The sequence below is a fragment of the Theropithecus gelada genome, chromosome 10, assembly GCF_003255815.1.
Source record: "Theropithecus gelada isolate Dixy chromosome 10, Tgel_1.0, whole genome shotgun sequence".
Lineage (NCBI taxonomy): Eukaryota > Metazoa > Chordata > Mammalia > Primates > Cercopithecidae > Theropithecus > Theropithecus gelada.
The window spans coordinates 13,653,981-13,681,207 of record NC_037678.1 but is presented as its reverse complement, the minus strand read 5'-3'; the positions used below and the strand labels follow the sequence as shown (position 1 = coordinate 13,681,207).

The 27,227-nt window shown below is 52.0% G+C and overlaps 1 protein-coding gene across 2 annotated transcripts; it reads left to right on the top strand.

The window, feature by feature from the left end:
• Window positions 1-27,110, top strand: CSF2RB (colony stimulating factor 2 receptor beta common subunit). 2 transcript variants are annotated; one of them, XM_025399477.1, is made up of 14 exons: window positions 1-50; window positions 8,704-8,951; window positions 9,924-10,047; window positions 12,679-12,869; window positions 16,091-16,248; window positions 16,328-16,496; window positions 17,055-17,190; window positions 17,353-17,510; window positions 19,451-19,590; window positions 20,492-20,654; window positions 22,013-22,103; window positions 22,292-22,349; window positions 23,237-23,340; window positions 24,059-27,110. In XM_025399477.1, the coding sequence occupies exons 2-14, from the start codon at window positions 8,876-8,878 to the stop codon at window positions 25,182-25,184; spliced, it is 2,694 nt and encodes an 897-aa protein (XP_025255262.1). In that variant the 5' UTR covers window positions 1-50; window positions 8,704-8,875; the 3' UTR covers window positions 25,185-27,110. The 2 variants fall into 2 exon arrangements, with proteins under 2 accessions (XP_025255262.1, XP_025255263.1); XM_025399478.1 differs by lacking the exons at window positions 1-50; window positions 8,704-8,951; window positions 9,924-10,047 and adding an exon at window positions 10,472-10,508 and having other exon boundaries at window positions 17,335-17,510; window positions 24,059-25,376.
• The last annotated feature ends 117 nt before the right edge of the window (window positions 27,111-27,227 follow it).

The window sequence follows — 27,227 nt, the reverse complement described above, 5'->3', positions numbered from 1 at the left end:
ACTCTGCCTAGAGGCTCCAGAAGAAAGCTGGACTCTCCGACCACACAGAGGTATGTTCCGGCGTCCAGGAGCGGTGCTGAGTGGGGGTGGGGTCACAGCAGAGGGGAATGTGGGGAATCCAGGATGGAAAAGGACAGGGGGAGCCTGGGGGGCGTCCTGTGGGCAGCTGCGCCCTGGGGACTTGGAAGAGTTAGGGCTTGGCCTCTTGGGATGACCTGAGCCCAGACTCCTGGGGCAGCCAGTGGGTGGGTAGGCAGCCAGGGGTGCCAAGCTGCTTTGGTGTTGTACAATAGCTCTGGGGAGGACTCAGCCTCGCCAGTGGGATCTGGTTGGTCCTGGTGGGAAGGACACCTAGTGGGGTGGAAAGAGCTCAGGCCTGGGAGTCAGGCACCTATGGTCTGTCTTCACTTTGTCACTAAGATGCTGGTGGTAGTGAGAGCACCCCCTGTCCACCCCGGGCTTCTGTCTCCTCATTTGTGGAATGGGGAGCATAGAGAGTCCCTGACATCTTGATATAGAAACAGAGAGAATGCATGCTCGTGTGTTTGCCTGTGTGGGCATTTGTGTGTGTGCCTCTGTGTGTGTGTGCATGTGCGGATCCCTGGGGATGCAGGAGTGCAGAGAGACTAAGAGGCAGAGGGTGAAACCTGGAAGCTTGCTGCACTGAGGCCCAGAGCTGGGTGCGGTGTGGCTTGAGAAGCTCACTTTGAACTTGAGAGAGAGCCCAGCCCTTTGCCCAGAGACAAATACCAGGCAGTATCCAGCAATCTCTCTCTTTCTCTCTCGCTCTCTCTGTCTTTTTAGTTCTGACACTCTGCCCTGCTTATTTGGGTTGCTGATGTGCGTTGGTGCCCAGGTGTGTGTGTTCTGTAACCAAGTATGTTGGCTGGGTGGGTAGGTATCTGGGGTGTCTGCTTTAGGGTGTGTGCAGGCGTGCGTACTGGCCCTGAGAATGAAAGGGCAGGTGTTTTACTGGGACCTTGTCAGACGGGTGCCAGTGACGAGCTGCATATGTGCAATTTTTAGTCTTCAAAAACCCTGCTGTTATATTTTTGTATAACCAAATTCTAAATTTTTTCTATTATCTTTCCTACTTTTTAATCATTTTATAATGAGTGAACATTTCCAATTAGCTTTTGGTCACTCTTTTTCTCATCCTGCAGTTTTATTTATATTGTTCCAGTGTACAGATATACCAACACCACAGGATAGTTCATAAACTGTATAAGGAATGTATTTAATACTAAACAAGCAACTACACAGAAACCTGACTTCATGAAAATCAGAATAATCTAGAAGTATGCAGCACAAGAGACAAAGTCCCCAGCAATTTCTTTTCCCTAGTTCCATAGCTTACTCTTCTCACCACATGTATTCTTCCAGAACATTTTCTAAGCATGATACAAGCATGTAGTTTTTCTTTCCTTTTCTTTTTTTTTGTTTGTTTTTTGTTTTGTTTTGTTTTTGTGATGGAATTTTACTCTTGTTGCCCAGGCTGGAATGCAGTGGCACAATCTCGGCTCACTGCAACCTCCTCCTCCCAGGTTCAGGTGATTCTCCAGCCTCAGCCTCCTGAGTAGCTGGGATTACAGTCCCCAGCCACCACCAGGCCTGGCTAATTTTTGTATTTTTAGTAGAGATGGGGTTTTACCATGTTGGTCAGGCTAGTCTCGAACTCCTGACCTCAGGTGTTCCACCTGTCTCAGTCACCCAAAATGCTGGGATTACAGGCTTGAGCCACCGTGCCCGGCTGGTAGTTTTTCTTTTTACAGAAATGGGATTATTTATATATTATTTTATATATATATTATTTATATATATATATTTCTTTTTTTACTTAATATTGTATTTTGGAATATTTCAAAATTTCTACAATAATACATATAGATCTAACTTGTTAAGTAATCCTAAGAAATATGTGGCATTTATTAGGATGAGTACACCACAATGCATCTAATCTCATGTTGACTGACACCTAGATTGTTTCTAATTTTTCCACGTCTACGGAACTGTTTCTGTAGACTAAATTACTAAATGCAGAATTACCATGCAAGAGGTTGTGCGTTAGAAATTTTAATAGGTATTGTCAAATCAGTCTCAAAGCAGCTGAGCTAAGCTGACATTCCCAGATAGTGCCTAAAAGGGCCAATTTACCTTTAGAGAAATTATCAATCTTCTAATTTTTGTCCAATATTATGTACGGAAATTCTCAATGTTGCTTGATTTTTTTCTTTCGCTGATTATGGGTGAAGTTGTACATTTTCTATATGTGGATTGGCCATCTGGATTTCATTTATGATGAACGTGGAGAAATTTTTGTTCATCTCCTGTTGAATTCTCTTTTACATCTTAACTTTTGGAGTGACTTGTTTATTATGTATATTAATAATCCATTTATATATGTTGAAAATATATTCTCCCAAGTTATCACTTAGCTTTTTCTTTACCATGTTTAAGATGTCTTATGTCATATAAAAAATGTTTTCATTGTTAAGGCAAACCTGTCATTACTTTTTATATGGTTTCCGGTTTTGGTGTCTTGTAAACCTCTGAGATTATCGGTGTCTTGTAAACCTCTTTTTACTTTATGATTTCTGGTTTGGTGTCTTGTAAACCTCCAAGATTACAGAAAGAGTTTTAATAATTTTACATTTTGGTTTTGACTTTCAGATTTTTAGCCTACCTAGAATTTAGAGAGGTGAATAATGTGTAAAGTAACTTTTAAAAATAATTACCATCTAATTGTCTTAACATTGCTAATTATGAGTGTGCGGTTTCTCCTCTCTTCAATGATTCAAAGTGCTCTAGGATTCTATACGTACTTTGTTATTTTCCTTATTGTTTTCTGTTCCATTTGGCTACCACTACATTCCTTATTATTTTTCCACGGAATGGAGCAAGTCTCTCATCTCTGGTTTGTTATAATTTAGAATCAGTTTGCCGAGGCCCAGCGCAGTGGCTCATGCCTGTAATCCCAGCACTTTGGGAGGCTGAGGCAGGCAGATCCCTTGAGGTCGGGAGTTCAAGACCAGCCTGGCCAACATGGTGAAATCCCATGTCTGCTAAAAATACAAAAAATTAGCCGGGCTTGTTGGTGCACACCTGTAATCCCAGCTACTTGGGAGGCTGAAGTGGGAGAATTGCTTGAACCCAGGAGGCAAAGGTTGCACTGAGCCGAGAGCACACCACTGTACTCCAGCTGGGGCAACAAAGCGAGACTCTGTCTCAAAAAAAAAAAAAAAGAAAAAAGTAAGGGGTGGGGTGGTAGGCGCGGTGGCTCACGCCTGTAATCCCAGCACTTTGGGAGGCCAATGCGGACGGATCACGAGGTCAGGAGATCGAGACCATCCTGGCTAACATGGTGAAACCCCGTCTCTACTAAAAATACAAAAAATTAGCCAGGTGTAGTGGCAGGTGCCTGTAGTCCCAGCTACTCGGGAGCCTGAGGCAGGAGAATGGCATGAACCTGGGAGGCGGAGCTTGCAGTGAATCTAGATGGAGCCACTGCACTCCAGCCTGGGCGACAGAGCAAGACTCCATCTCAAAAAAAAAAAAAAAAAAAAAAATCAGTTTGCCAAGTCCATTAAGTATCTTTTTGGAATTTGCATGTTGATTGCATTGAATTTAGAGATTATCTGAGGGACACTGGCCACTGGAAGTAAAGACAATAGTGAGAGCCTCTATGTGAGGCTTTTACGGGAGGACACTAACGTGCCCCCTTGGCTCTGACATCTCCTTTGGTTTCTGGCAGACATTCAGTGATGCCAACGTTTCCTCCACTGCCTCGTTTGCCAGGGTTTGTTTGTTCATTTAACCAGAAAAGTCTTGTTTATTATTAAATATTTAGGAGCATCTTTCAAGATCAACTTATCCTTTTTCCCTTTTAATCCATTCATCTGTTTGTTTGAATCATAAGTAAATTTCTCGAGCATTCTCCTTCAATGTATGGAGTACCCTCTACTTGGCCATGATGTCTTCTCCTTTTAAAAGTCTTTGTCAGGTTGACCTATGAAATTGTTTGTTTCTGGAGTGAATTTGTATTTTGCTTTTTTTCCCGCTAGTTTTTATTCTTACCATTCAGTTTCTTCATAAGCCTGGGAATGTTTTATGTGTGTGTTTATTTTAAGTAAGAAGGTGTTTGGTTTTTCTCTTCTCTTTTCTCTCTCTTCCTTTCTCTGTCCCTCCCACCCCTTCTCTGTCATCCTCCTGTCCCCATGCTTACTCTGCATTCTTAGTGATTTTTAATCTTTACATTTTTAAGGATTTCAAATGTATTGAACTTATATTTTCTGGGTTGGGCGCAGTGGTTCACGCTTGTAATCCCAGCACTTTGGGAGGCCAAGGTGGGCAGATCACTTGAGGCCAGGAGTTTGAGAACAGCCTGGCCAACATGGTGAAAACCGGTCTCTACTAAAGATACAAAAAGTAGCCAGGCATGGTGGTGCATGCCTGTAGTCCCAGCTACTCAGGAGGCTAAGTCACAAGAATCGCTTGAACCCAGGAGGCAGAGATTGCAGTGAGCCAAGATCATGCCATTGCAAATCCAGCCTGGGTGATGGAGTGAGATTCTGTCTCAAAAAATATATACATATTTTTTTTAAAGAAACCGTATTTGCTACCAGCATTTGGGTTTATTTAGCACATATATGCTCTTCCAAAACAAGAGGAGATCTTTAGCAAGTTTTCAGTTCTCCTCCACTCTCCACCCCAGCCTCACAGCCAACTCCCATGTTAAAATCATCTGAGTTTTGGTTCAGTATTCTTCTTTACTTATCTATAAGTGTTACTGGTTTCTTTGCCTCAGTATTTCAGCCTTTCTTGGATTTTTTTTTCCTGAAATATAACCTGGAGTAATTTTTTTCAGAAAAGATTTGAAAACCTTTCTTTGTCCTTACATATCCAAAATTTTTTGTGTCCTTTAAATGTCAAAGAAAACCTGGCATTTTGTGATTCTAGGTTTAAGCATGATTTTCCCTTGGTATTTTCAAGACATCTATTTAAAGTTCAGAGTCTCTCATGTGAAATCTCTAGCCAATCTGACCCTTGTCGCATTCAAAGTATCCTATTTGTTTTCTTCTGGAAGCATTTCTAGGATTATCCTCATATTCTTGCAAGATGGAAAGTTTACCAGTGAGAACTAGGTTTGGCTCTATTAAAAGGAATCTTGAGAGTTAACTCTGATCTCTGTCCCCTACTATAAAATCCCATTGTAGTAGTCCCTGCCCCTTGAATACAGATTCCTTACTGTCTTTAAAAAATATTTCACAAAGGAATCTTGTTCTTTATTGAGTGGCCTGTTGTCTTCTTGAAAGCCCTGGGAAGCTTTCCCCATTTGCTGTTGTATCTGTTTGGTTGCACATGGAAAATCCCTAAGCAACGGTGGCTTGACAACATAGAAGTTTCTTTTTCCCAGCATATAAAAGAGGCCCAGGGGTAGCAGTTTCAGGCTAGTATGGTTGCTCCAGAGTGAGAGTGGGAATCCAACTTCCTCTCTTTCTGTTGCATCATCTTCACATATGACTTCCATCCTCAAGGTAACCTCATGGTCCAAAATAGCTGCTGAAGCTCCAGCTATCACCCCTAAGTTGCAGGCTGGAAGAAGGAAGAAAGACAGAGGGATAAAAATGAACCTCTCCCACCTGAGTCAACTGCCATCGAGCAGCCTTTTTTGGAAGACATACACAATGTTTCCACTCTCACCTCCTTGGATCACATTTAGTCACTTGACGGCACCTAGCAGCAAGGGAGTAGAGGAAATAAAAACTTTTATTCTGTGTAGCAGTCAACTCAGCTGAAACCTTGGTTTCTGCTGCCAGGAGGAAAGGGACACGGTCTTCCACTGTCTTTCAGACTAGGTGGCTGACACTGTCTGCCATACCTGTTCTTAATTCTCTCCACCCCCTGCTTCCGGATGCTGGAATTTTTGAATTTCTTTCCCAGGTCTAAACTTTTCTCTAAGACTTTTCATCTTCTTGATTATTTGCTCTATTTTATACATCTATCTTTTTCATTTGTGGTATCCCTTCTGTGGTTTGGCCCGTTATTGATAGTTTGTTGGGGTTTTTTTGTTTGTTTTTTTTGAGAGAGAGTCTCAGGCTGGAGTGCCATGGCAGCTGTCTCAGCTCACTGCAACCTCCGCCTCCCAGGTTCAAGCAATTCTCCTGCCCCAGTCTCCAGAATAGTTGGGATTACAGGCGTGTGCCACCATGGCCAGCCATATATATATAATATAAATATTATATTTTTAGTAGAGACAAGGTTTCACCATGTTGGCCAGGCTGGTCTCAAACTCCTGACCTCAAGTGATCTGCCCGCCTCGGCCTCCCAAAGTGCTGGGATTACAGGCATGAGCCACCGCGCCCAGCCTTTGACTGATTTTTTTTAAATTATGGATCTCACATCTTCAAATTCCAAGAACTCTGTTCTTTGCATAGAAGTGCCTTCTTTTAAATGGCTATGATTTCTCAAATCTCCCTGAGGATGCTGATTTAGATGTCTTAATGTACTCTTTTATTTTTGCTGTTTCTGTGCCTGTCTGTAGAAGCGTCTGCTGGGTTAGTGTATGTCAGAATAGATGTGCGCTGTTTGGAGATTTGGGAAATGGAATCACTACTGGCATAGAGGTCAGGGACAGAGTCTAGAGGTAACTCACCGTGGGCTTGAATCCCAACCTGTTCCTTACCAACCATGTGACTGTCAACCAATTATATAACATCCCACCTGTTTTCTCATCTACAAAGTGGAGATTCTAGTGGTAACCTATACATGGACGTATTCATATCCATGAAGCCTTTTGAATAATGCCTGGCTCAAGGAAAACACTGCAATATTGTCAGCCACTATCATGAATTCTCTCTGTATATGTGAATGTTGTTTGTACTCTATAATGATATTGATTTGTTTTCACCTTTTACACTAACCTGTGCTCCATAATTCTAGTTGCTACGGTCTATATGTTTAAGTGCTCCCAACTTGATGTTGCAACCTAATCCCCAATGTGAGAATATCTGGTGGTAGTGCCTGTGGCACCCTATAGAATACCCCAGCAGGTACCCTTGCTCCTTCCGCCATGTGAGATTACAGGGAGAAGACTGTGAGGAACAGGCCCTCACCAGATATTGAATCTTGAACTTCCCAGCCTCCAGAACTATGAGAAATAAACTTTGTTACTTGTAAGCCACTCCGTCTATGGTATGTTGTTAGAGTAGCCCTAAGGGATGAGTACGTCGGTGCAAAGATTTTCGGTTTGCACTCTGTCCTTTGCTTTTATGGTTCTGTCAGTTTGATAAATTACAGAAGATTTCACTTTTATGTATTTCTGCCAGCCTTTGTCTCTGTGATGTCTCTCCTATGCTTTTAAGCTTAAAGAGTTCAAAGGCGTTCACTTCTCTGGTTTGCAGGTTTCATAGGATGTAACATTTTACATTGAAATTTGTAATTAACTTGTTATTTGGGGGAATGGTGTGAAATGGGGTTTTAGATAGGCATTTTTATGTTGTTATTCAATGATTTTAGCATTTTTAAAAATTGAATATTTCATCACTTCACATTGATTCCTGATTCCTCCTTCATCATGTATTAGTACATTCTGGGGTCAGATAGAGTTTGTTTCCAGCCAGCATGTCCACTGATAGATTCTGTGTGTGTGTATGTGCGTCTGTGCATGTATCTGTATGTATGCGTGTATGTCTGTGTGTAGATGGTATATGCGAGTGTGTATATGTGTATGTGTGTGTTGTGCATGTGTGTGTATGTGTGTGCCTCTGTGTGTGAATTTGTGTGTATATGTGTAAATGTGTGTGCATGTTTGTGTGCATATGTGTATATATGTGTGTACACATGTATGTATCTATGTTGTTCATGTGTGTGTACGTGTGTCTGTGTCTCTCTGTGTGTGTTTGTGTGTATGTGTGTGTGCATGTTTGCGTGAGTATATGCATGTCTATTGTATGTATCTGTGTGTGTGTCTGTGTATGTGTGTGTGTCTGTGTCTGCGTTTGTGTGTATATGTGTGGGTATGTGTGTATATGTGTGGGTATGTGTGCACGTTTTGTGTGTATGTGTATATATGCATGTATCTGTGTGTGCCTGTGTGTGTGTTGTGCATGTGTGTGCCTGTGTGTGTGCGTGTGTGTGTGTGTGTGTGTGTGTTCGCGTGGGCATCTTGAGTGAAGCTTCCAGCAATCTTCCAGAAGAAAAGGAGCCACAGTTGTCTGTTCTGCTCTCTTGGGTACTTCCCAGACCAGTGAACTGAAAGGGAGGAAACCCCCGGCCTCCGAGGAGAAAAGGGAACTGGCAAGCAGAGGGTGGGGGGATGACGGTAAATGGAGCAGGGGTGGGGAGAGCACAGGCCCTGTGGAAGCGAGGACATGTGTGTGTACGTGTGTTCATGTCCAGGGGATGACACCGTGGCATCCAACAGCCGTGGACCAGCAGCCCACGGGGAGCTTAGTAGGAGTCAAATCCCAGGCCCCCCTCTCGGCTGCTCTGCTGTCTAGCGCATTGTGCAGTGGTAGTGTCCGTGACCCAAGTGGCGGCCCAGTGCCTCAGGCCATGCAGCACATGTCCATTGCCTTCATGTTGCAGGACACTGAGGGGTCATGCGTGAGGGCCACTTCTCTGGATTGTCCCCACAACATGGGTGGTGTCCCTGGGACACGTGGAAGGGGAGGGGCAGCTCACTGCTGATATCTCCTTCTGCAGGCCTGGAGGAGGCAGAGGCCAGGAGGGAGAGGTCCCAAGAACCTGTGAAATGGATCTGGCTTGGCTCCCAGCTGGGCAGGAACACAGGACTTCAGGACACTGAGGACCCTGCCACACCCATGGCCAGCACCCACCAGTGCTGGCACCTGCCTGTCCAGAGCTGACCAGGGAGATGGCGCTGACCCAGAGGCTGCTCTCCATGGCCCTGCTGGCCCTGTGCTGGGGGCACAGCCTGGCAGGGGCAGAAGGTGAGTCCCGTGGCTCCCACCCCCTTCCCTGTCCACCTCCTCACTGCTGCATCCTGGGGGAGGGCCGCAGCGTACCCCCAGGACCCTGCCCACCAGTCCTCCTCCTGCTCCTCTCCCTCCATCTCTCCCCCTGGCCTTCCCTGGGCCTCCCTCGCCTCCCTCCTCCTGCACATTCCTGCTCATCCTGTCCTGGAAAGTCCAGCTGAGCGTGTCCGGCTTCCTGGCCCACATTTCTCAGCACGGCACTCCTGGCCCCCAGCCTCCAGGATGGCTGCTCTGGCCGTTTCCCTGTCCCTCCTTCCCCAGCAGACGCTCTCTGCGCCTCAGGGGTTCCCATCTCCGGGACTTTGCTCCTGCAGGGCCTCGGCCGGGGTTCTCTCCCTGCTTCAGCCGCTAGCACCCTCCTTGTGCCTGAAGGCCATGCTGGGATGCTCCTGGGTTCTTGAGGTGAAATGGCCCCTCCCAAGGGCTCCCAGACTCCCAAGGGCTTCTGTGACAATGCTGGAACCACAGTCCCCTTAACAACTATCAGGCTCCCGAGGCTGGGGACTAGAAAGCAGGGGGGAGGGCACAGGTGGGACTCTGCCACACTGCATCCCAGGGCTGAGTGTGTGCCCCCTCCCAGGCTGCACAATGGGTTCAGGGGCCAGGCCTGTGCCTGATGCATGTCCCTGTCCTGAAGGTGGGGGAGGGGACCGTGCCCAGGAACAGCACACAGCAGAGCCCCAGAAAGTGTGCTGAGAACCAACAGAATATTGCGCTTCTGTCGGGAGAGGAGGGTTTGCAACCAGGAGCCCCCCCATCGGGCAGACCCCCTTCCCAACTCAGGGCACCTCTGCCTGGCCACCTGGTGCCTCTGCAGGGACCTGGGAGACCCCTCCCCAGAGTTGGGCATCCCAGAGCAGCTGGAGGTGATGGTGACAAGGGTCCCCACAGGAAAGAGAGGTGACCCCCACCTACCCCTCTTGTCAGAAACCATCCCGCTGCGGACCCTACGCTGCTACAACGACTACACCAGCCACATCACCTGCAGGTGGGCGGACACCCAGGATGCCCAGCGGCTTGTCAACGTGACCCTCTTTCGCCGGGTGAATGAGTGAGTGACGCTGGGTGCAAGGTCCACGGGCAGGGGCTACAGTGTCCCCTGTGCCTGGCGTGGGACGGTGGTGTAGAGAGGGACCTGTCAGATCAGCCTCAGGGTGGAAGTGGACAGAGGACAGAGGAGAAGGGAGGCCCTCCTGGGAGCTCCTGCCCTGCCAGGCACCTGCCAGGCCGGGCACTGCCGTCTGATGTGGGGTTTCTGTGGAGTGCCTTCTACATTCACGTTGTTGATGATGGTGGTGGTGACAATGGTGACAATCTTCTCTTATTTTATCACAATTTAACACAATTGCCCCACATGTCCTGTCTTAGTTCCTCCTCACCTTGAGGTGGGCAGGGCCAGGCCACGATGCCCCAACTGTGCCACCGCCTGCCTGTCCAGAGCAGAGCAGGGTGATGATGCTGGCCTGGGAGCTGGCCTGGGAGTTCACAGATGGGGAAACTGAGGCCCTGGAGGTGAAGTGCCAGCCCTGGCCACAAGGTAGGGAGTGGCAGAACAGGCCGTGTGAACGTGTCTGGGAGGGGGCTCCGTGCTCTCCCAGGGTTCCCCCTCTCCATATGGGCTGCCACCTCTCCCACCCGAGCTCTCCTGGGCATGCGCCACACGGGAAGGAGACCAGCATCGCTCTGGGGTGTTGGCCAGGGTCTAAATCAGCCTTAAATGAAATAATTAAACAGCTGGAACCAGAGAGGCAGGTGACAACCCATTGGAGGTCACCCCAGCATTGGGGGGTGGGACCGGCTCTGCCACCCCCCACCCCTCCATCGCCTTCAGTTCTCCTGGGCACCTCTGTTGGACCTTCTCCATTCTCCCCAAAGACCATCCTGCCCCTTCCCGTGACCTGCTTTCTGCTGCACAACAGGGGACCAGGGAGAAGCTCCCTGCCCACCCCATACTCACATTCCCCACTGCCCACCGCCGGGGCGTGGGCCTGGACCGGGGCTCCTATCTAAGGCCTAAGACCTGATGCTGTCTGGTCCTGTTGCTCAGGAACATCATGGCCCCCAAGTCCCCACTCTGCCCTATGCCACCCACTGTACCCTCTCCTAGGATCTTTCCAATTGTCTTGCAAACCTGCCCCGACCCCCTCTCAGATGCCCACAGGAGTGCAGCACCTGGGCATCTCATAACCTGGCAACCTTGCGGCCCCGCTTTCTCTGCTTCCTTTGACAGTATCATTCCCTACAGAGTTGTCCACACTCACCACATCCAGTGTCTTTCCAGCCATTTCCTCCTGGGCCCACTCCCCTAGGATGCTGCCCCCACCAGGCCACCCAAACTGCTCTGGTCCAAGTCAGCAAATGCCCCGGGGAGCAGGATCTCATGGTGGAGCCTCTGCCTTCTTCCTACTTGACCAGGGGCAACCCCTGACAAGGAGGACCACCTCGGCCTCCCTGCAGTTCCTCCTGCACCTGGCTCTGCCCACAGCTCACCCAGTGCCCCCGGGGCCCTGCCCACCCTCCTCTTTCTCCTTGTCTGCAGCCTCTTGGTTCTCTCGGCTGCCAAGGGTGAGACACCCAGGCCCAGTGTATGGGTCTCCTCTCTGCTGTATCCACTCTGCGGAGACCCCCTTAGGTCCCGGGGGCATCTCCCAAAGGTGACCTCAAGCCCACACTTCCCCTAAGCTCCAGGCCTCCAGGCTCACCAGCTTCTCCACCTGTCACTTAAACAACAGGCGTCTCCGACTCCAGATGTCCTCAGCCAAAGTCCCGCTGTCACCTGAGCTGCATTGCTGCCTCTGTCTTTCCCCATCTCCCTTTCTAAATGGGAGCTCCTAGTGGCTCAGGCTAAACAACAGGGAGGATTTTGTTTTAAGTCTCTTTTGCCACCATTCCTTCCTGACTGCTATATCCCTCCACCAGCAAATGCTGACAACCTTATCTCAAGCAGAGCGTGAATCTCACCCACACCAGCCTGACCACCGTGGTGCACGCCACCTCCTGTCACCTGGATATTCCAGAAGCCTCCTAACTGGGCCCCCTGCTTCCAACGTTGCCACATTCCCACCTCAGTCTATTCACAACTGAGGACGCTCAGGAATCCTTTCAAAGCATTCATCAAAATCTACAACACCTTTGCTCAGAACTGTTTCCCACTCACTCGCAGTGAGATCCAATCCCATCACGTTGATGGGTGGGTCTCCTAGACCTCCCTGTCACATGCTCCACTCCCCACGCACTGGTTTGAGGCCAAACCACGCAACACACCAAACTCTGCCTGCCCCAGGGTCTTTGCACATGCTGTTCCCGTTTCCTGAATTCCTCACAATTTGCACAGTCCCTCCCTCAATGCCTTTCACATTCTGCCCCCAGGTCACCTCCTGAGAGAGGCCTGCTTGTCCCATATTTCAAATCGCCTCCCCAGCCCAGCCCTTACTCCCTCCTCACCTGCTGCTTGCTTTATTTATCCACATGAAGTTCTCTCCACTGCTCACACTACACGCTCTTTTCCATGCGGGTCCCCTTCTCCCAGGATGGCAGCTCTGGGGGCAGGATTTGTGTGTGTTTTGTCACTGCCTGGCCCCTGATTCTGGACAGAGCCAGGCACGTGGTGAGCACTCAGTGAACCTTTGATGAGTGAGTGATCCCCATACACCCTGGGCTAAGCCATGTCCTCTCCCAGCAGGGACCCTCCAGAGCCAGTGTCCTGTGACCTCAGTGAAGACATGCCCTGGTCAGCCTGCCCCTATCCCCGCTGCGTGCCCAGGAGATGTGTCATTCCTTACCAGAGTTTTGTCGTCACGGACGTTGACTACTACTCATTCCGACCAGACAGGCCTCTGGGCACCCAGCTCACCGTCACTCTGACCCAGCATGGTGAGGGGCTGGGGACCCTGCCCGGGGCTTGGTTTCCTGTGTGGACAGGGGTCACCAGGGGTGGCCCAGGGAGTCTTCAAGGCAGGAGACTGTGGCTTGGGGTTGGGTGAGGGTTTCTTGAGGGATGAGGGTGTGGTCTGGTTACGTGGAGGCTTCAGAGCAGGGACTGTATGAGGGGCCCCTGACAAAGGCTTCTCCTATGCCCCTGGCTGCTACCACCTCCCACTAAGCCATGGGCTTCCAGCACTGCAGGCTTCCCTTGAAGAAAACCGTTCTCACCACTCACTTAGAAGCCTACCCAGTTAGAAAACTCTGTCCGCTTAATTGTTTCATCTCATCTCTGAAGCAACCCGTTTCCTGGATGTGGCCCTTGAGGCCCAGGAGGTCAGATGCCTCCTCTGAAGTCCCCCCGCTGAGTAGTAATGACAGAGATGGGTCAGCCTTCCCAGGGGCTTCCTGCACGGTAGACAGGGAGCTTCTCTCCTCCCTGCCCTGGAGGAGGGACCCCGGTGTGGGCTGCAATCCCACAGTGGTCCATGAAGCCATCTGTGGTCTAGGGTGGGGTAGATGATCATTTTATATAGTTAAGTTTTATTTGCCTCTACATTAGAAAGAAATGTAACCCGCAATTCGAAGTCCTGGATTCAAGGAAATGGTTGCTTAGAGTGAAGCTAAACCTAAAAAGGGACATGTTTCATGAAAGTTTTCGTTGACGTGGCAAAAACCCACGCTGGTGGCAGGCTGGTAGGAGGAACTGCAGGCTGTCATTGCAGTCTCAGAACCACGGCACGCTTGGTGCTGTTACTGGTGCCTTTGGCTGCTGCTGAAACAGAGACAGAGGGAGGTGACTAGTCCAGGGCCTCTCTGGTGCTGCTGGCAGAGCTGAGATCCAGATCCAGCACAGGATGGTCTGGGTCCTTGGTCCTAACCACCAGGCCACCTGGTGCTCTTTGCAAGGGTCACACGGAAGGGGCTGTGGCCATGGCTTCCTGCCCCTTTTTGTCACAGCATTATAAAGCCACTGCCAGAGGAGGGGATGGGTTAGGCCACCAGGAATCCATCAGAAGCAATGTTTCCACACATGGGTTTGATGGACACGAGAGTCCCTTCCTTCCTGAGAGCAGCTCAGGGTGCCCAGGCTGGAGGGAGGAGAAACACTATGTCGTCCACCATGAGAACTTACTGACAGTGGCGGGTGGGTGCCTCACGCAGGGGGTAAAGCACAGGGTCCCTGGGAGATCAGCACAGGCTTCCCAGAAGGAAGAGCTTTGCAACTCAGATCTGAAGGGTGGACAGGAGAGGAGGGCAGGAGGAGCCTCTCTGGCAGGGTAACAGCTGTGCAGAGGCTGGGGGATCGGAAGGGCACGGGCGGCTGGGGAACCTGCTGACCACTGTGTCCAGGGAGCATCAACTTCAAAGGTTGGGCAGTGGTGGGAAGAAGCAGGAGACACAGGCAGGGACCTGGCCCTGGAGAGGCTTCTGTCTCCTGCAGTCTCAGGGTAGAGGGGACCCTCTAGGCATGGAGAGCACTGAGGGGAAATGCCATGATCAGATGTGGATGTGAGAATGCTGGGGACAGGGGACTTACAGGGTAGATTGGAGGAGCAGGAGTTGGGAAAGAAGTTGAAGCTCAGGATGTGACCTCAAGCACTCATTCCTAGAAATGACGAGGACACAGCTGGCTAGGAGATGGGGGCATGAGGGCAAGCAAATCATAGTTTGGATATACACACAATTCATTCATTCAACCCTCTTTCCTTGAGCACCTACATATACCAACAAAGCCGTCAACAAACCAGCCAGCAACCCTGCCCTTGGAGCTTACAGCCCGGAAACCAGGAACGTTTCTAGGGCGAGGGAGACAACTTAGATATAGGGAGAGAAGTGTGGCCCTTGGCCTCCTGGAGGCTGTGTTGAGTAGTGAGGTAGGGTCCAGCTTAATGCAGACTAGCAATGAATCAAGGAAGCTGGGGGGTACTGGGCAGGTGACAGGCCTGCCTCTGATCTGCTCTGAGGCTCCATGTTTGGAGACCTTGGACATTTCACTTCCTCTATGAGTTTCTCCATCTGTGACATGAGCTGGTGGACTAAACCTCTTGAGCTGGTTGAGCAGGTTTCTGATGGGGCTGCCGGTCTGTGCAGTTTGTGGCAGCTTCCAAGAGGGCTCTGCCGGGAAGGACTCCCCCTCCATGACAGCCTCGGGGGCTGGGAGTGCAATGACCCATGAGGGACGCTGGTCCTGGCTGTGGGTGAGGAGGGGCGGCTCCCCTGCTGTGTGTCTGCCGTTCTGGGCTGATGATTCCTGACACGCTGTAACACACCACAGCCCATGTCCAGCAGAGAGCACTTACATCCTATGTGTGCGGGTATTTTTGTTTGAAAGTCATCCCTCGGCAAGCAGACACAGAAATGCCAGAAACCAGGTGCCATGTCTTCATTCTGCATGTTCTTGAACAACCCAGAGTTCCCAGGAGATGGGTGCTTGCCTTGTGGCTGCAAGGATTTCATGAGAAGCCCCAAGGTTGCCTACGCATATCCGTTCATTCATTCACTCATTCACCTTGCCCTGTAATTCACTAAGCAGCCACATCTCAGCCTGGAGGTAGGGAAGGGGGTCAGGACCAACCCCACCCACCCCCATCTCCTCACCCCTTAGGGGAGGCAGACACAGAAACACAGGAATCCCTCGGCTGTGGTAAGACCCTGGTGGAGGGAATTCCACTGAGCTATGGTGGCAATGAGAGAAAGAATAAGGGATTCTGCCTGAAGATGCGGCTCCGAGGACGTTCCTAGAGCCAGAGGCATTTGCCCTGGGCATTGACAGCAGGAGGGACCCTGGGCAGGAGGAAGGGAGCTTGGACTGCGGCCTCTGAACCGCAGGCCCCTCTGCTGGCAGGAGCCACCCAGGCCGCAGCATGGGCAGTGGGGAGCCTCAGGACAGAGGAGGCTCCAATGAGAGTTTCCTCACCAGCGCCTTTTATGGAGCTCGGGTCACATGGGCGTTGCAATCGGCACGGCTTTCCATTGCTTTCATGTTGAAAGGCTACAGTTTTGCAGATGAAGGACTGAGGCCCACAGAGGAAATGGGTCTTGCTCAAGGTCCCTTAGCTGCTGGGGGCAGGGGTGGCCTGGAAGCCCCTGTGTCCACACAAAAGGCCACGCAGGCCCTGACTGCCCCCCAGCAGTCCAGCCCTTAGGTGCCCTTCACTTCCCCCCGCCAGTCCAGCCTCCTGCGCCCAAGGACCTGCAGATCAGCACCGACCAGGACCACTTCCTGCTGACCTGGAGTGTGGCCCCTGGGAGTCCCCAGAGCCACTGGTTGTCCCTGGGGGATCTGGAGTCTGAGGTGGTCTACAAGCGGCTCCAGGATTCTTGGGAGGTAGGAACCACGGCCAGCTCTGCCCCAGCCCAAAGGGATGGGCGGCACCCCTCCTTCAGCACCCACTGTCTCCTGACAGGATGCAGCCACCTTCCTCTCCAACGCCTCCCAGGCCACCCTGGGGCCAGAGCACCTCATGCCCAGCAGCACCTATGTGGCCCGAGTGCGGACCCGCCTGGCCTCAGGCTCTCGGCTCTCGGGACGTCCCAGCGAGTGGAGCCCAGAGGTTCGCTGGGACTCCCAGCCAGGTAATGGAGCCAGAGCTCAGGAAATGCCCCGTGGTGGGAGGGTGGGCTCATCAGGAGCTCCTGGCACAGCAGGGTTCCTGGGCTCCACCTGGGGGCTTCCCAGAGCTCCTGCTGCCATCTTTCCAGGAGCCTCCCTGGGCCGTCCCACCTCTACTGTGATTGCTGCCCAGTAGGACTCTGCATCTGTTCACTTTGGGCTTCCCGGTTCCTGCATGCTCTCTGCCACTGGCAATTACAATAATAACAACAATAGCGCTATTAGCAGCCGTGTGTTACTGGAGGCTACAGGATGTGCAGGGCTTACCCACGTTTTTCTGTTCAATCCCCAAACACTGAAACTTAGATACTATTTCCACTCTCTGGGAGGGTGTGCAGGTGCACAGAACTCTCTCTCTCGGAGCTGTTGGACACCCAGCTGGCAGGTTCAGGCTGAAGTTTCAGTCCTGGTCTTTTGACCCCAGAGCTCGTGACCTCTGTGATGAATCACACGGAGGGCACCTACCGAGAACGATGGGAGGGATGAAGGAGGGAGTGCATGAGGACCTGTCTCCCTCCCAGGGGACGAGGCCCAGCCCCAGAACCTGCAGTGCTTCTTTGACGGGGCCGCCGTGCTCAGCTGCTCCTGGGAGGTGAGGCAGGAGGTGGCCAGCTCAGTCTCCTTTGGCCTCTTCTACAAGCCCAGCCCAGATGCAGGGTGAGCATCCTTTTCCTCCGTCCCCTCCCCTCCTCTTGGCCTTGCTCTCTCCATGCTTCCTCCTGTCCCTGGGGCCCCAGCAGAAGCCACAGCCCACCCCAAGCTCTCCTCCCTCCCGTGTGCCCTCCCGCCCCCTGCCCTCAGCTCTGCTGTGCTCCTCAGGGAGGAAGAGTGCTCCCCAGTGCTGAGGGAGGGGCTCGGCAGCCTCTACACCAGGCACCACTGCCAGATTCCCGTGCCCGACCCCGGGACCCATGGCCAATACATCGTCTCCGTCCAGCCAAGGAAGGCAGAGAAACGCATAAAGAGCTCAGAAAACAGTGAGTTTGCTCCCAGCCCACTGTGGGGATGGTCTGGGGACTAGCACACCCTCATTGTGTAACCCAGATCAGCTCAGGGTTCCTCCTGGCCAAGTCTTCATGTTTGTCACTTTCAAAGAGATGCAGTCCAGTGACCGAAAGTGAACAGAAAAGCAATGAAACCACGATGGCAGTGGCCGAAAACAGGAGCAGATCTTTTAAACCTCTGATCTCTTGTCCTTTTCTTCTGCTTCCCTCTCCTATCCTGCAGCTCTCCAAATCTCCACCGCTAGCCACACCCTCCTGGTCCTGTCACCAAAACCCTCCCTTTCATTCCTCGTTGGATTTTCCTCTTTCTGATTTCCGAAGTTCCCCGCCGACTGATATTCTTCCTTTAATGTAATTGATCTATGATGTACTTTTCAGCTGGGGCCTGTGGTGCGTACAGATAGTGTTGATCCTTGGAGTTTAATATGCTTCATTTCTGTGATGTAACGAAGACCCCAGTGCAGTGGAACCTCTCACATTGTTTCAAGATGACCAAGTTCTTCCATCCAGTCTTTAGCACGTGTGAAGGGCAGAGGCCAATTTGTCTTAGTTACCTGGGTTTGAATCTATCATTAACTCTCTTGGGATCTTCACTGGAAAAAGGAATTCTGATTGTTCAAACGCACAGGATATATTAAGGGCCTCATATAATGCCTGGCACATAAGAGGCCTCAACAAATTACAGGCATTCATATTATGTTTATACTGTGAAGGCATCGAGGTTATAAGCATTCTCTTTTTTCTTTTGGGTAGACTGAAGCTCAGAGAGGTTGAGTGACTTACTTAAAGTTGCACAGCTGTGAGTAGGCAGATCAAGATTAGAGTTCAGAACTTCTGACTCCCTACCCAGTTTCTGCTTTCTTTACCCTTTGCCTCTTTCAACTTGTGAGTCTGCCAGCCAGGTGGGAGGCACTGTCTGCAAAGGGCTTCCCCTTTCTCTTTGGCCACTATCTCATTGGGGAGAGGCCTCACCTAGATGTTGTTGAAGGCCTGCTACAGCTGCTGTATTGGGGATTTTCTGGAGATGAGAACGTGTGAATGGTCCTGGCCTTCAGCCATCTCCCTACAACACCTCTGGGAGTGTCAGACAAGAGAGCCCATCACACTGGTGGGGTCGCAATCTTTGTTCTACCACTGCTTACCTGCCTTTCCTCAGGGCAAGTTACTTAATGGTTCTGTGACTCACTTTCCCTGTCTGTGAAAAGTGAGGATTAATAGTACCCACCACATAGGGCTGTTAGAATTGAGTGGAATAATTCATGTGAAATAATATGTATAACATTGCCTAAAACATAGTCAGGCTGGGCACAGTGGCTCACACTTGTATTCCCAGCACTTTGGGAGGCCAAGGCAGGTGGATCACAAGAGGTCAGGAATTCAAGACCAGCCTGGCCAACATGGCGAAACCCCATCTCCACTGAAAATACAAAAATTAGCTGGGCGTGGTGGCAGGTGCCTGTAATCCCAGCTACTTGGGAGACTGAAGCAGGAGAATCGCTTGAATCCAGGAGGCAGAGGTTGCAGTGAGCCAAGGTTGCACCACTGCACTCCAGCCTGGGTGACAGAGTGAGACTCTGTCTCAAAAAAAAAAAAAAAAAAAAAAAAATAGCCGGTTGCCTAGAATAGAACCAACTAATAGTGGTTTTATTTTTATTGCCAAAAAAAAAAAAAAAAAGGAGTGATGCAAGCACTGGGCCACATCGCTACAAAACAAGTGTATCTCAGCATCTCCCAAGAGGATACCACTCAGGTCAAAACATGATATAGTGAAGTGGGGATGAAAAGGATGAACCATGGACACAACCTGGGGTCTTGTGCCAGTGGAGAGAGCCCCAGTGTCTAGCATGAGACACGGGGAATGTTCTGTTGGAGGGTGGGTGTGATGACTGTCCTAACAGTGTCCCTCCCTCCAGTCCAGATGGCCCCTCCATCCCTCAACGTGACCAGGGATGGAGACAGCTACAGTCTGCGCTGGGAAACAATGAAAATGCAATACGAACACATAGACCACACATTTGAGATCCAGTACACGAAAGACACGGCCACGTGGAAGGTGAGGCCCTTTGCCCAGGGAGGGGAGAAACACTGGGGAGGGCGAGAGAGGAGAAAGCAACCAGAGGTGTTCCAACTGCAAGGTGTCGGGCCCTTGGCAGGTGACCAGTGAGAGGTAGCCACGGGGACGTGGTGATCACTAGGCTATGTGGTTAGCAGGTCACTGTTCCATCTCTTGGTGAAGTAACTGAGGTTCGGAAAAGTGGCGTGGCTTGGCCAACACGAATAGCTGACCCTGAGTTCCCAAGGAACAGAGGACCCTCTGGGCAGGGAGGGGTTGAAAGGGCACTGGGAAGAAGGTTTTCAAAAGTCATGAAAGTTTGGGGTTATTTCCTCAGAGGAATCTCGTCTGGACACACATGGAGGCTCAGACAGAGCTGCTTCTGATGAGTCGGGGGTGCGCCCAGGCCAGGGCTCAGTCCCCTGCCTCCAGAGCCCGGAACAGAAACCACAGAACCAACTCCAGACCTTCAGACTAGAAATGGGGCAACTGAGGCTAGGAGGGAGGTGGGCCTGTGGTGGAGCCAGGAGCGGGCCTGGGGTCCTGAACTCCCATTGTCAGGGTCCAGAGTCCAGTCAGTCTGCACTGCATTCCTGGAAAGGCCACAATGTGGGTGTGCTGAGAAGGCTCAAAAGATGGTGGGACAGGTGGCTTCAGGGTTCCGGGCCTTAGTGTTGTCAATGTCAGGGCCTGCATTGAGAGGCGTAGTCCCCGGTGCCATCCGAAGTGCTTTCCCTGGGTGGGACCTTAGGGAGGATCCACGGTGGTGAGAGAGAAGCCGCAGCGGGCCTGGGGCATGGCAGAAGCTGGGAGCCAGCGAAGCTGAGGATCTAGGTGGGAGGGATTTGCAGCCGCTCCCACAGGCACCGGGCCAGGCCTCACCCTCAGCGCCAACCCACAGGACAGCAAGACTGAGACCCTCCAGAACGCCCACAGCATGGCCCTGCCAGCCCTGGAGCCCTCCACCAGATACTGGGCCAGGGTGAGGGTCAGGACCTCCCGCACCGGCTACAATGGAACCTGGAGCGACTGGAGTGAGGTGTGCTCCTGGGACACCGAGTCGGGTAGGTGAAGGCTGGAGTCCAGAGCTTCTGGCCAGGACCAGCTCATAGCTTCTCACTGCCATATAATCCCCAATACAATAGCTGTAGTAGACCCGCAACAACTTGTTGGTGAGCCCTCTCCCCAATTAGATGGTGGCCAAATAGAAAGGGAAGGCCTTTGCAGACAACACCTCCCACCTGGTCCGCAGACCCGCAAGTTGAAAGAGGCAAAGGGTAAAGCAGGCAGAAACTGGATGTGCAGTTAGGAGTTCTCCATCCACTCTTCATGAGACAGCGCAGCTGGGCAGAGAGTGCAGGCTGTGTGGGCACAGATGTGGGGCTCCAGACCCCACCCCATTCAGGCCTCCTTCCCTCCCTTGGGCCACTAGTCATTGGAAAGTGACACCTGGTGTGCAATACAGACTGCAAGTGAGGACTTGAGGGCTCCCTCAAGAGGAGAGCAGGTCTCATGATCACTGCTCCTTTAAACAGGGACTTAGGCCTCTGTTAATATGGCCCTTGATTTCTTAGCTTTTGGGACTACCAAGTTTTTGTGGTTGCTCCGCCCGAGTTTCCTGTTACCATGGAAGCAAGAAAATCTAGAGCCGCAGACTGGGTCCTTGGATTGCAAGGTTTTGCTGTGATTCCTTCATCTTCCCACCTCCCTGCACTTGCCTCGTGCACTGACCCCTCACCTTTCACCATAGTGACCACCAGGGGACTCCTGTAGAACAAGACAAGTCCAAGGGGTCGTTTCAGAGGGAGTAAGGATACAGGAGATATTGGGAGCAACCCAAGTGCACAGTCAGGCTTGGTAGTGGCAGGGGCCCAGGAAGAGGGCCACAACCAGGCAGAAACGAGGCCGGACCAATGGGCCCAAGGGAGGGCCAAGAGGGGAGTCCTGAGGAACCTGGTCTGGGAGCTCAGGGCTGGGCAGCAGGAGGGATCAGGGGCCTCCAGAGGGGCCTTTGCACCTGCTGGTGTCTCTGCCAGCATGCCTTTCCCCATCTCCACCTCTCTAATCCTTCCTATTACTAGAGGCCCAGCTAATATGCCACCTCCTTCAGGAAGTCCCCTGTGATTGTCATGAACTGTGTGGTACTTGCCCTCCCTGTAGCACCTTCTGTGCTGTAGATCCTGGAAAGGATCTGACCCTCCGGTGTCCTCCCAGCACTTTGAACACTGTGGGGGTTCAGACCAATGCCCTTCTCAGCATGGATCTGGCCTCTCTCTGCTAATCCCCCAAAGCAGTAAGTTCCAGAGCCCTAGGCCTGCACAGAGCAGGCTCTCAGGGAATACTGCGCCAACCCCACTCCCTGCCCTGCGGTCGATTTCCCTCCCCGATGCTGACACTCCTCTTCCTCCCCGGCTGCTGGAAGTGCTGCCCATGTGGGTGCTGGCTCTCGTTGTGATCTTCCTCACCATCGCTGTGCTCTTGGCCCTCCGCTTCTGTGGCATCTACGGGTACAGGTGAGGGGACTCTGTGGGGCTGGAGGTGGTAGCCGAGACCCCAGAGGGCACCAGGGAACCCCACCCAGCTCCCTCCAGGTCCTGCTCTGCCACTCACTTCCTGGGCCTCAGTTTCCCCTCTGGACATGAGCATGGGAGCAACTGGCCCTGAGTTCTCTGATGGCTGTCACCTCCCTGGTATCTTCCAGGCTGCGCAGAAAGTGGGAGGAGAGGATCCCCAACCCCAGCAAGAGCCACCTGTTCCAGGTAGGAACTGGCTGCAAGGGGTGGGGTGGGGGCTTCTCTGTTCCTGCCTTTCTTGTCTCTGTCCCCACCTCCTCCTTCCCTTCCAGTGGGTTTTGGGTGGTAGGGATGTAGGTGGGCTGGAGGGGGGCTTTGGGAGCTTTGGGAGCGGGGCCAGCACTTGGAAATTCATTCCTGGGATTCCCTGCAGTGCCCATGCCTGGCCCTGCCTGCCAGAGCTCTGCATGGAGCCCAGTGGACAGAACTGAGTGTGGGGCTGCCTGGGACTGGGTGGGCTCACGGCGGGGGGGTCCTGTTACCAGGATGGATGGGGTGTCAGGAGGCAGAAGGGCTCCCCAAGGACAAGACACCTGGCCTGAGCTGTGAGGGTCCGAGTGGTGCCAGGTGGCAAAAGTTGCTCAGGCTCAGGGCATCTCAGGCTTAGGGCATCTTGAGGGTGGAGACGGAAACCTTTCAGGAAGGGAGCTGAGGGCATGGGACAGGAGGCTGGGGGCCATGGCGGGAGGCTGAGGTGACCATGGGGAAGACACCAGCATGCGGGTGATGGGAGCCCTTTAGTCAGGCAGGCAGGGCCAGCTTTGCCTGTGGAGGGATCTCTCTTGGCTGGTGTGGAGGAGAAATGTGGGCGAGCATGGAGACAGGCACTCCAGGTTAGGAAAATCACAGGAAAAGGACCCTGTCCTCAGGTATCAGGGACATGCGGGAAGTCCCAGCCCCTATCTGGGCCTCACTTTGCTGGTGTCAAAAGGCCATGGCCAGTCCTGAAGAAGTGGAGATGCTTCTCTTGTCTGGGGGCTCCTTGAATCCCCCTGCACCCCCATCCCCCTCTGCCTTGCCCCCACCTCGGGGGCCTCCTGATGCCCACAGGCCCAAATGTCCCTCCCTTGCAGAACGGGAATGCAGAGCTTTGGACCCCAGGCAGCATGATGGCCTTCACCAGCGGGAGCCCCCCACACCAGGGGCCGTGGGACAGCCGCTTCCCTGAACTGGAGGGGTGAGTGTCTGGGCTCATGGATCACTCCTGACCTCTGGGGCGCATACAGGGAGCTGACCCCATTGTGCAAAGTGGGACTCAGGTGAGGTTGTTTGTGGCTCACTGTGAAGGGATCCAAGGGGACAGGTTTGCACTAAAGCAGGAGGCACCTGGGGTGGATGTGAGGAAGAACTTCCCCTTTCCAGGCTAGGGAGGGCCAGACAAAGGAAGTGACCAGAAGCGAAAGAGGGAAACAGATGGCCTTCCCCTCCCCTGTTGGCTCAGAGGTGTCACTGCAGAGGCCTCACGGGGTAGCTGGGTCTGTAAACTCCCGGGAACTCAGCGCCTGAGCCGGCAGCTCACCACCGACTCGGCAGGGAGAAGGGGGTGGCACGGTTGATAGAATGATGGAAGGGTGGCCCAGTGCACAGGCTGGGCATGAGCCTGGTGCTGAAGAAGGATGGACTTTAAGGTCAAAAGGGAGAGGGCTCCAGCCTTGCGGAGGAAGACCTTGAGCTCAGCATGGAGGATGGAGCTCCCGAGCCACAGACAGACTGAATTCATGTCCCGTGTTCTTCTCTGGGGCCCCTGCTCCCTCAGCCCTGCCCTGCTCAGGTTCTCACTGTGAGCTCTGGGGGACATCAGGGCTCCCAGAGAACCATCTCCACCCCACCTTGTGCCTGAGCCGAATCATCTGCCCAGGGTGGTCCCAACTCTTTGGCCCATGTTCTTCCCACAGGGTGTTCCCTGTAGGATTCGGGGAGAGCGAGGTGTCACCTCTCACCATAGAGGACCTCAGGCATGTCTGTGATCCACCATCTGGGCCTGACACGACTCCAGCTGCCTCCGATCTGCCCACAGAGCAGTCCCCCAGCCCCCAGCCAGGCCCACCTGCCTCCTCCCACACGCCTGAGAAGCAGGTTTCCAGCTTTGACTTCAATGGGCCCTACCTGGGGCCGCCCCACAGCCGCTCCCTGCCTGACATCCTGGGCCAGCCAGAGCCCCCACAGGCGTGTGGGAGCCAGAAGTCCCCACCTCCAGGGTCCCTGGAGTACCTGTGTCTGCCTGCTGGGGGGCAGGTGCAGCTGGTCCCTCTGGCCCAGGCGATGGGACATGGCCAGGCCATGGACGTGGAGAGGAGGCCGAGCCAGGGGGCTGCAGGGAGTTCCTCCCTGGAGTCTGGGGGAGACCCTGCCCCTCCTGCTCTTGGGCCAAGGGTGGGAGGACAGGACCCAAAGGACAGTCCTGTGGCTATACCCGCGAGCTCTGGGGTTCCTGAGGACCCTGGAGTGGCCTCTGGTTACGTCTCCTCTGCAGACCTGGTACTCCCCCCACACTCAGGGGCCTCGGCTGTCTCCCTGGTTCCCTCTCCGGGCATCCCCTCAGACCAGACCCCCAGCTTCTGTCCTGGGCTGGCCAGTGGACCCCCTGGGGCCCCAGGCCCTGTGAAGTCAGGGTTTGAGGGCTATGTGGAGCTCCCTCCAACTGAGGGCCAGTCCCCCAAGTCCCCAGTGAACAATCTTGTCCCCCCTGAGGTCAGAAGCCCTGTCCTGAATCCAGGGGAACGCCGGGCAGATGTGTCCCCAACATCCCCACAGCCCGAGGGCCTCCTTGTCCTGCAGCAGGTGGGCGACTATTGCTTCCTCCCCGGCCTGAGCCCCGGCCCTCTCTCACCACGGAGTAAACCCTCTTCCCCGGGACCCTGTCCTGAGATCAGGGATCTAGACCAGGCTTGTCAAGTCAAGAAGCCCCCAGGCCAGGCTGTGCCCCAGGTGCCCGTCATTCAGCTTTTCAAAGTCCTGAAGCAGCAGGACTACCTGTCTCTGCCCCCTTGGGAGGTCAACAAGCCTGGGGAGGTGTGTTGAGACCCTCAGACCTAGACAGGCAAGGGGACGGAGAGGGCTTACCTTCCCTCCCTCCTGACCTTCCTCAGTCATTTCTGCAAAGCCAAGGGGCAGCCTCCTGTCGAGGTAGCTGGAGGCCTGGGAAAGGAGTTAGCCTTGCTCCGGACCCCTTGACCTTCGGCAAATCACTTCTCTCCCTGCGCTCACACACACACACACACACACACACACACACACACACGTACGTGCACACATTTTTCCCCTCAAGTTAACTTATTTGTAGGTTCTGAATTATTAGAACTTTCTAGACATACTCATTCCATCTCCCCCTCATTTTTTTAAATCAGGTTTCCTTGCTTTTGCCATTTTTCTTTCTTCTTTTTCCACTGATTTATTATGAGAGTGAGGCTGAGGTCTGAGCAGAGCCTTGTCAGACTGAGACACGTCTGGTTGTGTTTAGGATTTGTGTGGGCTGCCTGTCCCCGGCAGGTGCTGATGCACATGACATGATTCTCATCTGGGTGCAGAGGCAGGAGGCACCAGGTGGGCACAGTGAGGGTTAGGGCTTGGAAGAGTGGCACAGGATTGGGCACGCTCAGTGAGGCTCAGGGAATTCAGACTAGCCTCGATTGTCATTCTGAGAAATGGGCATGGTAATGCGGGGGGTGGGGTGTAAGGGATGTACATGAGAGACTGAGAGCTTCTGGGGAGCCCTGCTGGTGATGTCTGCGGGACCTCCAGTCCCCTGAGACCCCATGTCATGTAGAGAAGTTAAAGGCCCAAGTGATGGGCAGGCTGGTGGGACCTGGGGAACATCAGGAGAGGAGTCGAGAACCCACGTCTACTGCAGAAAAGTTGGGGGAAACTGCCTAACAAAGGAAAATGCCCCAAAGGCATATATGCTTTAGGGCCTTTGGTCCAAATGGCCCAGGTGGCCACTCTTCCAGATAGACTGGGCAACTCCCACTCCCACCGGCCACAGATGAGGGGCTGCTGGTCAATGCCTGGGCCTACGCCAAGGATTACATTTCTTTTAAATCTTGGCCTTTCAGATACATGAAAAATAATGGCATTAAATTGCTGTAATTTGCATTATTTTTGTTATCCAGTTTGCACATTTTTTATAGGCATCTTAGGCATTGAGGGGTAGTTTTTAACTGGGCCAAGCCCATTAAGGTTTTTTTTCTTCTGTTGGGTGCTATCATTTCCTGATTAAGTTTTTTCAACTATTAACATACGGTCTTTCATGGATGATGGAGTGTTTTCCCCCCAAATCTGTAGTTTGTCTTATAATGTTGTATTTGAGGTTTTATGGTGTACAAATGTGAATGCTTCTGTAATGTCAAACAGATCCCTAGTAAACTCCTTCTTCACTTTTACTGTCAAATTTACCAAGGTCTTCCCACTGCAAAGCAGCGTTTGTCCTAATTTATGTAATTTTTTCTAGTTCATTTTGTGTTTCCAACTTTTCATGTAAAATTTTAATTATTTTTGAATGTACAGATGTGAGATGGAGGTGCCTTTTGGTATTGAAATTCTTTTTCCATGTATGTGAAGTGTTACTTTTGTGATATAGGAAGTCCTTGTATATGTACTTCATCGGCCCCTAGGCTTCCTATTTTGTTACCTCGTTCTCTCTATGGCATCCACCATTTTGATTGTTCTGCTTGTATATGTTTTCGTAAGTGGTTAAGCAAGTGTTCTCGTTACTTTTGCTCTTAAATCCCTGTTCATTACAGCAATGTTGGTGGTCAAAGAAAATGATAAACAACTTGAATGTTCAATGGTCCTGAAATTCATGACAACATTTTAGTACGTTGTAAAGTAGAATCCTCTGTTCATAATGAACAAGATGAACCAATGTGGATTAGAAAGAAGTCCGAGATATTAATTCCAAAATATCCAGACACTGTTAAAGGGGAAAAGTTGCAATAAAATATCTGTAACATAAAACAAAATGAAACCCTGAATTTGTGTGTGCATGTTGGTGTAGCTGGAGGAAGGGGTTGCTCTTTGAAACCTCAATTGCTATTGTAAGTGATACAGCTCCAGTGACTGAAGGAA

Coding starts and splice junctions, on each gene's coding strand:
- CSF2RB (XM_025399477.1), top strand. CDS start 8,876: ATGGCGCTGACCCAGAGGCTGCTCTCCATGGCCCTGCTGGCCCTGTGC. Junction 19,591..20,491: donor AAGACACGGCCACGTGGAAG/GTGAGGCCCTTT, acceptor GCCAACCCACAG/GACAGCAAGACTGAGACCCT. Junction 20,655..22,012: donor CTCCTGGGACACCGAGTCGG/GTAGGTGAAGGC, acceptor GGCTGCTGGAAG/TGCTGCCCATGTGGGTGCTG.